At 49.4% G+C, this 17,175-nt stretch overlaps 8 protein-coding genes across 8 annotated transcripts; 2 read left to right on the forward strand and 6 right to left on the reverse strand.

Moving 5' to 3' along the window:
• Positions 1-65: 65 nt before the first annotated feature.
• On the forward strand, positions 66-1,832 carry M437DRAFT_37764 (MFS general substrate transporter; the record flags this gene model as incomplete). The annotated part of the gene is made up of 2 exons (XM_041019706.1): positions 66-279; positions 382-1,832. 2 exons carry the CDS (start codon positions 66-68, stop codon positions 1,830-1,832), a joined length of 1,665 nt encoding a protein of 554 aa, XP_040884715.1.
• A 263-nt stretch (positions 1,833-2,095) lies between these two features.
• M437DRAFT_80333 (uncharacterized protein) lies at positions 2,096-2,815 on the reverse strand (the record flags this gene model as incomplete). The annotated part of the gene is made up of 1 exon (XM_041027334.1): positions 2,096-2,815. The coding sequence occupies one exon, from the start codon at positions 2,813-2,815 to the stop codon at positions 2,096-2,098; it is 720 nt and encodes a 239-aa protein (XP_040884716.1).
• Positions 2,816-3,798: 983 nt separating this feature from the next.
• On the reverse strand, positions 3,799-4,638 carry M437DRAFT_37606 (uncharacterized protein; the record flags this gene model as incomplete). Its single annotated transcript, XM_041019664.1, has 1 exon — positions 3,799-4,638. One exon carries the CDS (start codon positions 4,636-4,638, stop codon positions 3,799-3,801), a length of 840 nt encoding a protein of 279 aa, XP_040884717.1.
• Positions 4,639-6,397: 1,759 nt separating this feature from the next.
• Positions 6,398-7,632, reverse strand: M437DRAFT_71495 (uncharacterized protein; the record flags this gene model as incomplete). Its single annotated transcript, XM_041025684.1, has 3 exons — positions 6,398-6,913; positions 6,967-7,335; positions 7,528-7,632. The coding sequence occupies 3 exons, from the start codon at positions 7,630-7,632 to the stop codon at positions 6,398-6,400; spliced, it is 990 nt and encodes a 329-aa protein (XP_040884718.1).
• A 349-nt stretch (positions 7,633-7,981) lies between these two features.
• M437DRAFT_80336 (uncharacterized protein) lies at positions 7,982-8,475 on the reverse strand (the record flags this gene model as incomplete). Its single annotated transcript, XM_041027335.1, has 4 exons — positions 7,982-8,105; positions 8,154-8,227; positions 8,279-8,341; positions 8,395-8,475. The coding sequence occupies 4 exons, from the start codon at positions 8,473-8,475 to the stop codon at positions 7,982-7,984; spliced, it is 342 nt and encodes a 113-aa protein (XP_040884719.1).
• Positions 8,476-8,931: 456 nt separating this feature from the next.
• M437DRAFT_80337 (sideroflexin-5) lies at positions 8,932-10,166 on the forward strand (the record flags this gene model as incomplete). Its single annotated transcript, XM_041027336.1, has 3 exons — positions 8,932-9,035; positions 9,205-9,338; positions 9,391-10,166. The coding sequence occupies 3 exons, from the start codon at positions 8,932-8,934 to the stop codon at positions 10,164-10,166; spliced, it is 1,014 nt and encodes a 337-aa protein (XP_040884720.1).
• Positions 10,167-12,616: 2,450 nt separating this feature from the next.
• M437DRAFT_13279 (uncharacterized protein) lies at positions 12,617-13,081 on the reverse strand (the record flags this gene model as incomplete). The annotated part of the gene is made up of 1 exon (XM_041018708.1): positions 12,617-13,081. A coding segment is annotated over one exon (465 nt), but the record flags the coding sequence as incomplete, so codon positions are not given.
• Positions 13,082-14,713: 1,632 nt separating this feature from the next.
• M437DRAFT_36305 (alpha-amylase) lies at positions 14,714-16,945 on the reverse strand (the record flags this gene model as incomplete). The annotated part of the gene is made up of 8 exons (XM_041019419.1): positions 14,714-14,786; positions 14,843-14,935; positions 14,991-15,884; positions 15,936-16,098; positions 16,148-16,256; positions 16,309-16,458; positions 16,508-16,666; positions 16,721-16,945. The coding sequence occupies 8 exons, from the start codon at positions 16,943-16,945 to the stop codon at positions 14,714-14,716; spliced, it is 1,866 nt and encodes a 621-aa protein (XP_040884722.1).
• Between the last annotated feature and the right edge of the window lie 230 nt (positions 16,946-17,175).

Raw genomic sequence — 17,175 nt, forward strand, 5'->3', positions numbered from 1 at the left:
AACTTACCTTAGCGAAAATGGATTACCTCAAGAGAACCTTCTTGGGCAAGGACGACAGAGACTTCATGCATGCCGTCGTACCACTCCCATCAGAGAGACGCCTCTCAAATGAAGTCAAGCCCGAAGAGCAATTGACCAACGTCAAGACCGAGAACGGTTCTATCGGAGAGAAGTCAACACACAGCCAAAACTCGGGAAAGTCAACAACCACCCTCGAGTCCCTGAGAGCCGAAGTCAACTCTGATCTCGAGGCTGATGGCCACAACACTACCTATGATCGTATGTATAACCTTGATACTCAAGAGATTAGTCTGCTTTCGATCTTACGAACAAACCATTCTCTGCTTACCAACTTTTCATCCAACGACTAACACGTAACAGGCAAAGCGAAAGTCATCAACAAGGCTATTCAAGACATGGGTATGGGCAGATACCAGTGGCAGCTTTTCGTCCTCTGTGGTTTCGGCTGGATGGCCGACAACCTTTGGCTCCAAGGTGTCGCCTTGACACTGGATCCCATCGCCGCTGAATTCAACGTTGGTAGCAACGAAGTTCGCTACACAACTCTCGCCCTCTTCACCGGTCTCTGCATTGGTGCCAGTTTCTGGGGTGTCATCTCCGACATTATCGGTCGTCGCTACGCTTTCAACACCACTCTCTTCCTTGCCGGTTCCTTCGGTCTCGCCGCTGGTGGTGCCAACAGCTGGATCGCCGTTTGTGCTCTTTACGCCTGTATTGGACTCGGTGTTGGCGGTAACCTTCCTGTCGATGGTGCCCTTTTCCTCGAATTCCTTCCTGGCGAGTCCAACTACCTCCTCACTCTCCTCTCCATCTGGTGGCCTGTTGGTCAGTTGATCTCTTCTCTGCTCGCCTGGGCTTACATTCCCAACTTCTCCTGCGCTGCCGGTGCTGCCGTCTGCACCAAGGCCGACAACTGGGGCTGGCGTTACTTCATCCTGACTCTCGGAGCTCTTACCTTCTGCATGTTCATCGTCAGATTCTTCCTCTTCAACCTGTTCGAGTCTCCCAAGTTCTTGCTTTCTCGTGGTCGTCAAGCCGAGGCTGTTCACGTCGTTCAGGGAATTGCTGCTCACAACAAGACCACTACTTGGTTGACCGAGGAGATTCTAAACCAGATTGGCGGTGACCCCGATGTCACCGAGGACGCCAAGCTCAGCACTGTCGACATCATCAAGCGTGCTGCCGGCAAGTTCTCTACCCAGCGTATTGGTCCTCTCTTCCACGGCTGGAAGCTTGCTTGCACTACCTGCCTTATCTGGTTCGCCTGGGCCACTATCGGTATGGGTTACCCTCTCTTCAACGCCTTCCTGCCCCAGTACCTTGCCAACAACGGCGGCGGCGGTACCAACTCTGTCTCGGAGACCTACCGCAACTACGCCATCACCTCGATCGTCGGTGTTCCCGGATCCTTCCTTGGCTGCTACACTGTCAACCTGAAGTACATTGGTCGCAAGGGAACGATGGCCATCGCAACCGCCATCTCGGGCATGTTCCTGTTCCTCTTCACCACCAGCACCAACTCTGGCACTCAACTCGCATTCTCCTCTCTTGAGGCCTTCTTCCAGAACATCATGTACGGTGTCCTCTACGCCTACACACCCGAGGTCTTCCCCGCCCCCAACCGTGGTACCGGTACTGGTATTTCCAGCTTCTTCAACCGTCTCGCTGGTCTTTGCGCACCCATTGTTGCTGTCAATGCAGCTGGTGCTAACCCCAATGCACCTATCTACGCATCGGGTGGTTTGTTCTTTGCTGCCTTCATCGCCATTGTCTTGCTACCAATTGAGACAAGAGGCAAGGCTACTTTGTAAGCAACAAAGAAAAGTGTGTTTTAGCATGGCTGTTGGAGCGAAAGTGCACGGCAGCCCATTTTTATGAAGAAGGCCCAGGTGGCCTATGATGGCATTATTATTATATACCCCTTACCAGTGAATTTACAGTTTCAAAATATTCTCATGTGTTTCGCCTACTCGATGTTGTGTTGTGAATGTGTCTATAGGTCTGTATCTGAGCTGAGGCAGGAGCGAGTGTCGCAGAGACACATTGAACTGCTGCCACCAAAATCTGTCAACACTCACATAGGCACCTCATTGACGCCCCAAGCAACTGGGATATCAGACTCTGATCTAGGCGCAATCTTATGCCCAGAGAAAGCGACATCCTTCCACTCCAACGAAGCACAATTCAACGTGCCTTTGAACTTGCGACAATCGTTGCTCGGAAAGATGATATAGCCCAGTCCCGACTCTGCCTTTTCTTCTTTTGTTGCCATTGACTCTAATACTCCATTCCACCGCAGCCAAAACTTTGGCTCTCTGAAACTGTTCTTTTCAAAGGTTGAGAAGCGGTCGGAGGGTTGGTGTTCTGAGTCTTGTTCTTCTTCGTCACTTTCTTCATCGCTGTTTTGATCTTCGTCTTCGTTGTCGTCTTCTTCCTTTGCATCAACAGGTTCCAACCTCTCCAAGATCCCCTGTAAACTCTTTCTACTCGCCGCCAAAAGTACTGCCGCCCTTAGTACTCCAGGCAATACCATTTCCCCCACCACACCAGTCCCACATTCCGTCAATCTATACAATTCCAACACTGCCTCTTGTTCGCCAGAAGATACACCATCACCAGAGGTATAGAGTTTATACCAAGCAGGACACTTAACAGTATAACTTCCAAATGTCTTGCGCACGTCAAAGGTGGTGCGTTTTGATTTTCCGCCGGTTGATTTGGAGCCAGTGTTGCGGGATTGGCGATTATGCATGTGGCGAGAGGAAAATGCTGTTTCTTGCCATGAGTCGTCCATGGTCTTTTTTTTTTTTTTTTTGGCGAGATGTCTGTGAGTTCTGTTGTACGAATACGTGTAGAGTATCGATGCGTTCCAGATTCCAGAACGAGTTTCCCGCGGTCCGAATGTATAGTAATTATAGCTTTTGGCCTCGATTTCTCTTTTGGACTCGGCTACGCGAATCAGGTTTGGAAAAAAGATGTTAGGTCAAAGGAAAACGTAAACAGTAGAAAATCCGTATTTGGAAATTATGGAGGCATCGCGATGGTTGCGAGATGGTCGTTTTGACAGAGCCATCGAGAACGTCATGCCCGTTTTTGTTCGGTCCGAGCGCTTTCTTTGATGGGGGGCGATCTTCGGAAGGTGCACGACCATGGTCGAGACTTCCTTTCCTGCTTGACATCACTTGGTTACTGTTGCTGTTCAGGCTGTTCAATTTTGTCCAGTTTCTGAACGTAGATACACTCGAGTACAGGAGCAGCGGTGTTGTCAGAGGCACAAGTTTTCTATTGGACAGCCATCAAACAGGACAAAAGCCCTGACTATATTCTGTTATTCATATTCGCGTCTATGTATGCTCCCTGTCAATAAACTGTTCTTCCTGACAGTCCGGAGCCGCCAACAGAACGACCTTTTGGATCAAGTCTCGCAAGACTGACCTTGCGTGAATAATCCTCCGCTCCATGGCCATCAGGGCTCTCCTTTGCTAACTGAGCTGTTTGTGAATGAAGGCTACCTGAAGCTCTGCCTCATGCGCAATTCTGCCAGGCCTCTCAGGCCTTCACTTCATTTCATACCATATCCCAAGAGCGTCCCGTCATGGTCCAGATAATAATATACCTCGTAAATCCGTGACTTGTCATAAGTTGAAGGCCAAGCTCAACTATTCGAACATGTAGAGGGTAGGATCATCCACCTTCCGCTTACTCGTGTGGCTAGCTGCTCTCAAATTCCCATCTCGATTCGATCATTGCATAATGCCTAACATTGTACCAGGACCTTTAGAAGGAGATCAAGTTCTGGCCACCTCCAGACAAGAAGCCAGAGACATTCTTCTGCACCGCGCCGAACTTGACAAAGCCACAACTCTCACTCTCAAAGTGGTTGAAGAGCGCCGCGAGCGTAGGTAAGCGTTTGCCGCCACACTTGCCGGTCTTGTTGGGGCAGTGGTAGAGAGGGGCTTGGTGGACTGGGCTGCGGATATGCTGATCAAGGCCTCTGGGGGTGCTGAACTCGCGGTGGCAGATGTAGCACTCATAGCCACTGCCATTGTAGGCAGAGCTCGGGTTCCAGGTTGAGTTGATGGTGTTGCCATCGTGCCATTCGAGAAGACGTTCGGTGATGACGCCATTGGGGTCGCGCTGACGAAGAGCACGATGGATGACGCTGCTGGAGAGGTTCTTGGCCTTAGGACAGGAGGAAGTCTCCAAATGGTGTGAGACTCCACTGGCCGTGACGAAGGAAGCCTTGCAGAATGGACAGCAGACTGAGCTGCCTTGGTGAATACGAGACTTCATGTGCTGATCAAGATTGTTGGCATTCTTGAAGTAGCGATCGCAATCAGAGCAGTGCAGATGCTTGTAGTGACCTTCGGCATTCTGGTGATTGTCGCGAACATAGGCAAAGCGGAAGGCAAGGTCACAAGTCTCGCAGCTGTATGGATAGTAATAGTGCTGCTTGGCTCTCATGTGGTCATTGGCAGCCCGTTCGGTACTGAAGCGCATGTTGCAGGTCTCGCAGTCGTAGGGCCATTTCCAGTGGTCCAAAGCTGTCATGTGTTGGGTACATGCATGCCAGGTATTGAAGCAGCGAGTGCAAGAATCACTCTCGAAGCTGCCCATGTTGAACGTATGTGAGCAAGACTTTGTTCTGTACCAAAGTGGATTCAAGAAGAGGGATCAAGTTAATGAGAAGAGGGGGGAAGGAATTGAGAGACAGAGGGGAAAGCTGGGGGAGATAGCTATCGAGAAGCTATCGCAAACGAAGGAAAGTGCTTATCGGCAAACAGGAAGGGACAAGGGTGGTTTCATCTCTTCGGCTTTGATCTCCGCTTTCATTAAAAGGGCTTGGCAAATGCATATATCGCATCGTCCATAGCATGTGTTTGTAAAAAGGACGAGCCTGTACTAACACAAAAGACTTCAGGTTTGGGGTTGTCGCCCAAAACTTCCTTAGAAACTTCATACGGCTTAGCGTTCAGAGCGCAGAACGAGTTCATCGTCCATCGCGAGAAGCTGAATACACCGCCTTCAATGATGGTCATTTGGACGGCCAAAAATCATCCAGAATGTCGGAAGCCGTCTCGCAGACGATGTAGCTCAACTTCGGAGAACGATACAGCTGTCAGAGATTCAGAGTGCTTGATCGGCGTATGGCTGAAAGACACGCAGCAATGACTTTAGCCTGGACTTCTCAGGCTGAGGAAACTGGACTTTCGTTCTTCGCATATTGGGATTTGATCTGAAGTCATATTTGGTACCCGCGCAGCGTCGTACTTGCTTGTGATTGCAGACACGGGTATGTGCAGCTGCACATGCCTTCGCCGAGTTGAACCTACATGCTGCTGTGAGTTTTGCACTTTTCAGGTGCACCTTTAAGCTTCTCCAAGCTTCAGTTCGGGCAAACGGTGGCACCACTCGTATGATGTGGTGATATGATGGTCTGGCTGTCACGCGTGAGATCATGACATTTCATGGACTGTGTTTTGTAGAAAGAAACGTCAAGACCTGAGGGCTGAGAGAAAAGGTTCACACTTCAAGCTTTGACCACGACGCGGTGTTGTCGCCATGTCACACTCTTCGTCAATGGGCTGGTCTCCAATATCCACGCTGCCAAACACCGATGAAGACGTGTTAGCACATGGATCCAGAAGCAGCTGGCACGGGATCAGACCGAAGAGTCGTCTCATAATCTGCCGGAATGGTTCACGGCCGTGCTGTGAGGCTGTGACGAGACGAACTTCTTTGCAGTGGTCGTGACCTCCAATTCTTCGAGTCGCGGCATGGTCTCATCAGCTGAGCAGAGACAAAGGATATGTGTCTCTCTCCCTGAACATGGTATCTGGTTCTGAGAAGGTCGGATGTGCTGAAGTCCTGTTCTTCAGAGTGCTTTGACAGATGTGTGTTAATACTACTTGTTGGAGAACTGAGGGTATCTGCGTGGGGCGAGCGTTATACGCGAACTTGGCTTGATATGTCTGGTGGAGATAAGGCAAGAAGTTAAGATACATCCAGCAGAGGATGGAGAAGCAAGTAAGAAAACGAAGAGTAGATGCCTGCGAGACCTTATAGCGGACGACTGACTTGACACAAGACTTCGTTGGACTTGTGTTTTATTGTTTTTTTTTTGGTTATGGCTCTAGAAACACATGCTATCAACACGTAACAAGTAAGGAGAAGCGCTAAGAACGCGATATACAATGAGAAACAGAAACGACAAAAGCAGAATACCTCCAACGCCTCCATATTTTTTGTGGTCCACAATCCTCCTCAACGTTCGGTCTTGAGCATACCGTCATGACTCCTTCCGGGTTCTCTCACCGACAGGTATGCCGTTCTGAACGGCATCTGAAGTGGCTCCAGGCAAGGATGGTTCAGCCTTTTAAGCGTCACCACCGACGCTCTTGCGACCCTTCTTCTTCTCCTTCTTTTCCTTCTTTGCGCTGGCGGGAACCTCAGCGGGAGTAGAGGCAGGGACGTCCTCCTCCTTGGCCTTGCGACCGCGCTTCTTCTTGGGCTCCTCGACGACGGCTTCGGCGTCAGTAGTCTTGCTCTTGCGCTTGTTGGAGCCGTTGACGGCGGTGAAGGCACCCTTCTTAACGGGGCTAGAGGTAGGGAGGGGAGGAGACGAGGCGGGGGGAGCGGCTTTCTTGGTGCGGCTACCCTTGGCAGCAGACTTGGGAGTCTTGACTGGGGGAGGAGTGGGCTCCTTCTCTTCCTCTTCCGAGGTGCTTTCGTCGTCAGAGTCGTCGGACTCAGCGGCAGCAGCGGCTTGGGCAGGCTCCTCATCGTCATCAGCATCGGGGCTACCAGCAGCGGCAGCACCACGGTTGGCCTTGAACTCTGCGAGCTCCTTGTTGTAGAGGTCACGCGATGCGACGTAGGCGTCCTTGTATTTCTGGTGTTCAAGTCAGCGATTGTGCTAGTACGAGCTGTCTAGAATGAACACACCTGCTTGACCTCCTCAGGCAGGGCGTTCCATCTCTTGGTACCCTCGGATGAGATCTCGCCTCTCTTCTGGTCAGGACCCAGCTCGGCGTGGATCTTCTCGCGGTTCTCACCCAGCCACAGGAGGTAGGCAGTGAGGGGACGCTTGGGCTGGTTGGGGTCTCTCTCGGCCTTCTTTCTCTGCTTCTTCTCGGGAGCTGCAGGAGGGCCTCCACCGATGGTAACGAGCTCGCCAGTCTGGAGGAATCTGCCGAGGTCGATCATGCTGGGATCCAGCTCAACGGTACCACCGAGCCATGCGTTGGAATGATCAATATAGGCGGTGATGGTGTTTTTGAGGGCATTGTCGAGGGCAACCCATGAGGTGATGAGCTGTGGTTGCTGTCAGTGTCGAGTCTTGGAGTTTGTGTGGTCGCGACGCGCTCGGTCGAGGTGGGAAGACGCGTCTGTCGCAACATGACACAATTGCGCCCAACATGCGACGACCTCGAGTTTAGTATAGATCGAGTCGCGAAGATGAGCGCGTTATGGAGACGACGCGACAATCAGGAAAAAGATACGTACTGCGTCGCGAGTGCGAGTAAACTCGCCTTTGTCAACAGTGATTTGCTGGACATCTGGCTCGGGCTTGGGCGCGGCCTCAGGTTTGACTGACTTTGCGCGAGGCATTGTCGCGTCAATGTATTGGTGTGATGGATGAAATAAAAAGTTTACACAAAATGGTGGAAGAGAAAAGAAGAAAGAAAGAGGAGGCTGGATAGCGCGTGTGCGTAGGGCGATCAAGCGTGATTTTGTTTGGGGATTAACCGTTCACTTGACCTTTTGACCAGCATTGACCAACTTTGCTTAAACCCAACTTGCTTGAACACTCCACCCCTGTCCATTCTGTCATTACCAAAAGTAATTCTGTTCGCCAATAAAAAATAGAAATGGTATCATCGCAACTGTACACAACCCTTCCGTGAACGCCAGTCATCCTGTCAACGTCTCTCGAGTAGTCGCAGAAACCAAACGCTTATCAGACATATTGAGGAGGTCCTTGCGGTGGTTTGTATTGCTGAGGTGGAGCTCCGTAAGGCTGCTGCGGTTGCATCGGAATTGCTTGTGGATTGTTCATCATTTGTTGAACATCTGGTCGATGCCTGGACTTCGTCAGTATAATTCTCCAGGGCATGAGAACGTGAACATACATGACGTCTTGATAGAAGTGGCAGATGTGGCAACCAACCTCATGGTATGGCTTGAAGGAGAATGGAATGACGGGCTATCGGCTCGTGTCAGTACTGTAAAACAGTGCAAATCAGAAAATACTCACGACAAAGCAGAAGGTGAACCACTCCCATCGCTTGTAGATTTTGGCGCTGAAGTTACCACAATTCTGCATGTTTGTCAGTCGTTGCTATGTCTATTGTTGTGACCCCTGCAACATACTTGGCATTGCGCTGTTATGTTCTCGTACCCCTGTAGCAGGGAGTTGAAGGTATGGGTTCCACAGGTGAAGATGAAGGCCATCTTTGCTGATGTTGTGCATACGTCTATGGGAATAGATAAGAGAAAATAGAGAGAAGGATGTTGTCGCTCGTGTTATAGAACATTGGATTGCGTCGCGCGCTTGTTTCGTCGTCATCACATGCTCGCTGAGCCATTCTTGGTGGCCAAGCGCCCAGATCCAATTACAGCGTAGAACAAGTTGATACAGTCGCGAAGCTTGATTCTTTATCGATTCAAATATACTATCAAATCACGGCAGGACGCACAACTCCATGCACTATGTATCTAGTTATCAATTGACCAGAGTCATGACCCAAATGGTTCGGCAACCTTCGGCCAGTCAAACAAGAAGCTTTGACTTTGACCGCATTTGCGGCTTGCAGCGGTTGCGTCTCTCAGCAACTCCACACAAGCCATCGCCGCGAGACCACAACTTTTTTTTGAAGCCGCGTCTCGTGCCATCATCGTATATCAACAATGTCGGCCTCGCTTCCTGGCAACCGCGCCCTACCGGCATCGCAGTATGATTTGAACACATACTGGGGTCGCGTGAAGCACTCTGCCAACTTGTCTGATCCAAGGTAAGGAATTGACGTGTGCACGTCACTGAACTTTCATGTCCTTTGTCATCATTTCGTATCTTATGTCTCGTATACATTTTGGAGCACCTTGATCTTTCGACGCGAAAAGAAGCAACTCTGTGAAAGCACGCCTTGTGAGTCCGATCGGCTAATCAATTTTCAACAACAGAACATTGTTCACATCCTCTGCTGGTCTCGAACATGCAAAGGAATTGGTTACATCCTACAAGCAAGGCAAGATCCAATCCATGACTCCCGAGCTGTGGCAGGCAAAGAAGCTCATCGATGCCACCCTTCACCCTGGTATGCTACAGTCCTCAATGCTTTGGTGGTATACAGTTGACTGAGATATCAGACACCGGCGAGAAGGTCCTCCTTCCCTTCCGCATGTCGGCTTACATCTTCTCCAACCTGGTCGTGACAGCCGGTATGCTCACTCCCAATCTTACTACCGCTGGTACCTTGGGCTGGCAGATTGCCAACCAGTCTCTCAACGTTGCCATCAACTCCTCCAACGCCAACAAGTCTATTCCTCTCTCTACCTCAACCATGGTGCAATCCTACTTCCTTGCTGTCGGCGCAAGTTGTGGTGTTGCTCTTGGTCTTAATTCAATCGTTCCTCGCCTGAAGCGTGTCAGCCCTAACACCAAGATGGTTCTGGGTAGACTGGTGCCATTCGCTGCTGTGGCTAGTGCAGGTGTGCTGAACGTATTCCTCATGCGTGGAGAGGAAATCCGCAAGGGCATTGACGTGTTCCCCACTGAGACCGAGGCACAAAAGCTCAAGCGCGAGGAAGCCGGTCAACCTTTGGAATCGCTTGGAAAGTCGAGAAAGGCAGCCACTCTTGCTGTTGGCGAGACTGCTATCTCCAGAGTCATTAACGCTACCCCTATCATGGTTTTGCCTCCTTTGTTGCTGGTTCGTCTGCAGAAGACTCAATGGCTGCAGCAGAGACCGAGAATGGTTACTCCTGTCAACTTGGGTTTGATTTTCGCTACTAGTGTTTTCGCCCTGCCTTTGGCTTTGGCTATCTTCCCGCAAAGACAGGCTGTCAAGGCCGATACTCTGGAGGCTGAGTTCCACGGTCGTGCTGGTGATGATGGCTGCGTGGAGTTCAACAGAGGTATCTAGAGGAACAGAATCTGGACTTCTTTGCTTCAGGTTTAGGAGAGATCGATATTTCCGGAATTTTGGGGTTTGGTAGGATTGATAACTGGGATAGATTCGTTTGTTTAGAAAGTGTCCTCTGATGTGGCATTACACACTCTCCATTGCCCTTTGGAATCCTGGTCACTCAGCTCAAATGTGAAAGCGTGTTGCGACAAACCAAGCCTCCTGAATGTTGCCAGAAATCTTGCAATCACAACACGAAGAAAGGTGTTGCCAGGCAAGTGCTTGTGTGACTGAGTGTGTTGGACAAGCTTGTTGATCCGCAACACGTTACAAGTCAACCCGCGCATATACCAACACCTCGTCGTCACACAGATAGACAACACCAGAATAGGCAGCACGGCCTTAGCTGGAGCATGTGTTGCGCGAAGCCCACACGACCAGCTTTACCTGCGCAAGAAAAAGAAAAAGGAGAAAGAATGTCACTCCCTTGTCTCGGATCAACACCGCAGAGCATACCGAGCATGGATAAACATCCTACAAGGTCAAAAAGTGCAAAAAGAATCGACGAACTAGGGACTCGAACCCTAAACCTTCAGTGTTCTTCGTGTTACCGAAAACTGACGCGCCTTTGAATCAGGTTAGTGTGACGCTCGAGCGTGGATGAAGTGAGTGTACATACTACCATTGCGCCCTAATCGGGGTTAGTGGATGTAGATAAATTACAAGATGCAATTTTACTTACAGCCCGCCATTGGACTAAAGAACCATTTGGTTGGATCAAACCAAGAATTTATTGTCTATATACTCTAAACATCTTTCTCTTTCCCAACACCGTGTCGCCGCATCACTTTCTCACCAACACTGTCTGCAAACAACACGCTCGTGTTGACTCTCGTCTTTGATGTCTTGAGTCACCGTGTTGGGGTCGAAATCCAACACAAGAACATCAAAACTCGTCGTGTTGTGTGCGGAGGTTTCCCAACACGTCAACTCACATCGGCAACACTACAACACCGAGCGCGATATTTGGGAAACGTTCATCTATCATTCACACTTAGATCGAGTGCAACACTGTGTTGGAAGTGTTGGAGGTGTTGGATCTAATGCGAGGACATCTCGAGAGAGTGTGGTCTTATTCTTAACACGGTGTTTGCGGACTTTCACGTGTTGTGCCCTCGAATGTCTCCAACACCAGCATGAATCTACCAGCAATAAGACTCTCCAGATGCTGATACGGCATCTGCAGATATAACATACAAGTATAACAATGGTTCTAGAGACTTTATCGATATGAAATTGCATTGGGGATGGTTCAGCGTGCTGTGCAGCTATGGTCTTGATGTGAAAATTCGGCGTGACATTCTGGCTGACGACCAAAAACTTCATCCTTGGATGACAGCATGCCCTAGTCGTTCAAGGCTTCACGGTCCGAATTGAGCAAGTTTCTAGGATGAATTGACACATACAAGAACTTACTCCGGACACCATAGCCTCGCCAACAGGTAGGTCATCCCGCAGGGCAGGGTCGTACGGCCAGCAGAAGGGTCACCCTGTCATAAATCAGAATCACCATTGCAGTAATCAATTCGCGATATCAAACTCTTGATATTATAGCTACGAGCCTTGGGCAAAGTGCTCGATAGTAGCAGCCTCGTGAAATGCAAGAGATGGTGTGAAGCAGAGAGAAATATGCTGTTGATGAATTGGTGTAGTAACTATGATATCGCGCACAAACTCGGAGTGCAACGATCTCTTGTTTCCACAGCATAAGAATTGTGTCTTCCTGCTCGCCTGTATCCAAACCATCACCCAATTCTGCGGCAGATTAGGTCTTGCACCGTGTGTTTGCGATTCTCAATTGCGGACCAATCGGCAGTAAGGACAGAGTCTGTCCACCCATTGTTCGGCCCATCTATGCTCCTTTCAAGGGCACTCAGTGTTTCTTGTTCCTGAAACGTGGAAGCCTTGCTTCAACAGCTTGAGTCCTTGATGGGATGAGATCGAAGCCTGGACCAGCCTGCTGTCGATTCTATTCACCAGCATGCGTCTGAACACATCGAGCAGCGCGATGACTTGTGTTGATTGTATTTGTTCACTCGGGTTTCCTTGCAGTCTCACTTCTTTGACGACTTCTTGTCCTTCTTGCTCTTCTTTTCTTTCTTTTTGTCATCTTTGGCAGAGTCTTCGGACGCTGGTTCGGTAGCAGGCGTTGTGGTACCGCTTCGTCGGGCCTCTTTGGCTTCAAGGTTCTTCGCTAGCCGTTGGGTGAAGTATTGTTCTAATGTGACACCCTTTGCTGCAGCGCGCTCTTCGTATTGCTTGCGCTTGTCTTCGGGCAGACCGTCCAGGGATTTGTCCTTCTTGCTCTTGCTCTTCTTAATGGTCGCTGCGTCGGAGGTGTCTTCGTCGGTGGTCGCTGACTTCTTCGCTTTCTTTGCAGCACGGCGGGCCTTCTTTTCTTCGTCGGATGATGATGCGGAAGTGGATTTTGATCGCTTCTTCTCCTTCTTGTCCTTTTTCGCCTTCTTCTTTTCCGTCTTGTCTTCATCTTCATCATCCTCAGCTTTCCTCTTGACACCCGTAGCAGGACCAACAGCAGATGCCAGCGCAGCAACCTTGGGATCAACAACACCTATCGTTCCCGGCACACCCTCTCCTTGCACGAAACGTCCATACAAGCCACCCCTCTTAATTCCGTGATCCTTGACATTGGCCAGGATACTCCTCTTGCCAGTTCCAAAATCTTTCAAACTGCTGTCAAAGGCCTTCAACCACCATTGACCCTGAATGACATCGGCCTTGTTGATTCCAACTCCTAGCACATCGACTTTCTTGCTGACGAGAAGCGGTTTGCGAAGACCTTTGTTGTTGTTGTCGAGCGAATGGCCGAGACCGCGCCAGCCTTGCTTTTTGAGAAGTCCTGCGGCGTCCATGATACGGTGACTCTGTCTTCCGGTAAATGCAAGAGTCTCGAGCGCCCAGAGTCAGTATCTCTGTTTATTTGCTTGCAAAGACGGACGATGGAGAAAAGCGTCGGGATTATTTTTCTGCCGCTTGCGATCGAGGCTTTTGGTCTGACCGCCTGCGAGCGGGCCGAGCCCTGCCTGGAACGCGCTTTCCTTCGCGTGCTTTGCATGTGATAAACTCTTGCTTCTCCTCCACATCGCCATTTCTGATATACTCCACATTAATCGACCAGTGAACTATCGATTATAATGTCAGCAATACTTTGCAATTCACTGCGATCATTCAGACCTGCAAACTGCTTGTAAGTCATATACAAATACTAGCATCTTGCTACACATCAAAGTCCAATGCAGACTACGACGCGTATGGCAGTATGCTACCGAATCGAAGTCACATCAATCAACTCCACATCCTTCATGTGGTGGTGGATCTGTACTGACTTGCTTAGCTCCCGTTTTGCAGCTCCAAGATTCTTCTCTCATTCTCAACATCTCCTGGGCCTCCCTACAGATCCTACACTACGAAGACTAGCTCTCGACAGAAATGCAGAACGAAAGAGATTACGTTACGCAAATGACCCGGAGTTTCGAGAGAGAGAAAAGGCGAGGTGTCTTAAACGCCAGCGAAAGAAAGACGACGAGACCAGGAAGCAGGACGTGACTCGTTGGGTTGCCCGCATCCGACAAAAACGCATTGAGGATCCCTTGACCAGACTGTATTCTGTTATCGATAGATGGGTTCGGAGTGTCATCGACAAACCCGTACAATGGTCCACACACAGGCCGGTAGTGCACGCGGAGAAGGTCGGCCTTCGCTGCGAGGATTGTACTCGCGAATCGTTCAGAAAGGCTGCATTGTGGGTATGTAAAGCTTTCCTTTTGGTCCTTGCGTACGAGGCTCATCTGGCAAATTCGGTGTTCTCTCCTCGATAAACTTGGCCAAGACAGATTCTGACCATTAGTTCAACTATAGTGGCACGACGTACACAATCCAGAGAAACAACTTTGCAGGATGTGTTTTGTCAAACGATGGCCAGAAGGATTGCCCCATGATTACGAATATCGCACCAACAAGAATGGCATGAAAAAGCTGTACAAGAAGGACACAACAAAACCCTGACCGATCCCTGGTATGAACAGTGGCTTTCGAACAATTGAAGTGATTGGAAGATTTTCAGTGGCCGTACTTCCAAGGTACAGCATACGCGTTGGGTCTGTTGAAGATATCATGACGGCACTTACATGGATCTTCACCTTGGTCAAGAACTTCATTGCTGTTCTCACAACAATCCCGCCAAAATCAACCATAACCAGTTTGTCCATGACGCTCGAGCGTGAATGAACACGCCACAAGCTGATTTTTCACTCTGAAAACGAAGCTATAGACACGGAGAACACAAAGTACACATGTCACCAAGCTCTACGGTATCGACTGCTGTCCACAAGCACTCTGGATTGTGTGTTCTGTTTTACTCTCACTCTTGCACCTCGAAACAACAGATAAAGAGCCACCCGGCGTCGCCCTGTCACGCGTTGGGGAAGAGTGCAAGCTTTACAACTGTCTCCATCGCGCACCTTTACCATAGACTTTGTGCATGCTCACCCCTGCCAAGTATTGCTGACCGATGCAGTTGTCACACCACAGCTTGCAGGAACGGTGTAACTATGGTTTCTTGACAAAGCACGTTAGTGTGTGCAACTTTTGATGAAGGAGTAGATGTTGCTTACGGATCAGACTCCCAAGTCACGCTTCCATCAGAATTCACCTTGATGAACTTGTAGCTGAAAGCTTGGCCAGCGGGTAGATTGACAGTGCCGGACCTATGTTATCATCAGCAACCAGGAGTGGATTATTCTTCGGTTCAAGTAACCCTACCAGACAGGATTACTAGCGGAATATCCAGCAGAAGACAAAGCAACAGCATTCGCAGCATTCCAAGATCCGAGCTGAGGAATTGAGCCTGAAAGCTTGATGGTTTGACCATATTGGGTAGTCACTTTATCAGTGAAGGTCACAGCAACTGCGGTAGGAGTACTGCAACCACCAGGTACCGTAGATGTTTTGATGGTGGTTGGTGTGCCTGATGTAGAACCTGATCCTCCACAAAGACCACCACCACTCAACTTCGAGGTCGGATAGAGAACCCTGGGAGCACCAGCATTGATACTGATAGCAATATTGCCGTTCGAGTCCGCAGTGTACGAACTGCAAGATAAGAGATCAGTAACTGCTTGACCAGCTGTGAAGCCACTCGCCGATGACGAAAGCGTAAATGAACTACTTCCAGAAGAGCCTTTATTAGTGAACACACCGACAACTTGAGACCCTGTCGTGCCCTTCCTCATGACAATCGTAGAGGCATCAGAGTAAACTGGGTAAGCTTTGTATGTCAAATATCCCGTATCTTGCTTGATGGCTTGTTTCCTAATCATGTTGAGCGTCGCAATAAACGGATACAACTGCGCAGAAGTGGAATAGCCGGAGAGCCAAAGTGCTTCTCTGTTATCCGGCACACTGGAGCCTGAGAAATGCTGTTCTTGGCCTTGGTAGATGATGGGGATACCATCAGCGAGCATTGTGAATGCAATAGCATTCTTCGCAAGTGCGTAGTCGGAAGTCAGGGATGCAAAGCGTGCTACATCATGGTTTTCTAGGAACGAGCCTAGAAGTGTTGTATCTTTGCACGCGGATTTCAAGGTATTGATGCCGTTGTAGAGATTGCTGATGCTGCCAGAGGTTGATTGGAAGGCCTGTGTGATCCAGTAGTAACTAAGACACAGTCAGTATTGTGTCTCTCTCGCACAGGAAAGTATGTCATACGATGGGTAGTTGAGCATGCCGTCTAGATAGTTCTGATAATCGCAGAAGTAGTTCGGGTCGCCGTCGTAGACTTCACCGACTGCATAGACACCGGCGGCTTGTTGGAATGGTTGATAGAAGGCTTTGTCGACGGATTTGGCAGAGTCGATTCTCAGACCATCGACTGGAGAGTGTTAGCGAAAGTCCATGCTTCAGACATCTCATAAATGTACTGGTGTAGTTTGATACAAGCTGTTTTATCCAGGTATTCCACATAGAGAGTACATTGGAGTCTTCGGTTCTCAAGTCGGGCAGGGAAACTGTGTTGTCGCCAGCCCAGCACTGAAAACAAATCAGTCTTTTGCAAATTGTTTCTGCAAGACAGAGAACATACCTGCTCGACACTGTCCTGGTTGCTGTAGTCAATGAGACAGAAGGGATGGTAGTATGACTGTTTGTTGAAGGGATTGTATATGGAGTAGTCGACGCAGCCACCACAGCCATTGTATCCCATATGATTTGTGACGATGTCAACCATCAGATACTACGAATTGTGAGTCTAAACACAGCTGTTACTGAGAGATTGATCTCACCATGCCACGACTATGAAGAGCCTTGGAGAGTGACACCAAATCGGCAGCAGAGCCAAAGTTGGTGTTGATTTGGTAGATGTCTTGTGCCCAGTATCCATGATACGAGTCACCATCTTGGCCTGAACTGCGGATGTTCTTCACAACAGGACTAATCCAGATCTGTAACGCATATCAGAGCTGTCATGATGTTCAACCAGCTTCATAAATACGAACCGCAGTGAAGCCCATCTGCTGGATGTAGTCCAGCTTGTTGATGATACCTTGGAATGATCCACCACAATACTCGTTGACATTACAAGAAGCAGTTGTTGAACCATCGGTCCTCGCAAAACGATCGGTAAGAACCTGATAGATCGACTGGCTTCTCCATTGTGCAGGGGTCAGGCACTGCGCCAATCCTGTCAAAAAGAGAAGGGCGAACAACAATCGAGGAATCATATCTCCGGACCTGTGACGTTCGTGTTCAAGTCAAAGGGCAGAGCATAATACTGTTGGGATAATGGCATGTGTTATGGCCATGTTCTTATATTGTTGGTCGTGGCCGAGGTTCCATCACCGTATCGAAAGACTTGAGAAGATCTTGTCTCGAAGGAGTTGTGTATACCTTGGTACCATTGACCGGTAAGACTAGCAGAGTGATGGAGTGCTGATAGTTTCTTGTTCGTTGC

The sequence above is a fragment of the Aureobasidium melanogenum genome (genome assembly GCF_000721775.1).
Source record: "Aureobasidium melanogenum CBS 110374 unplaced genomic scaffold scaffold_1, whole genome shotgun sequence".
Classification (NCBI taxonomy): domain Eukaryota; kingdom Fungi; phylum Ascomycota; class Dothideomycetes; order Dothideales; family Saccotheciaceae; genus Aureobasidium; species Aureobasidium melanogenum.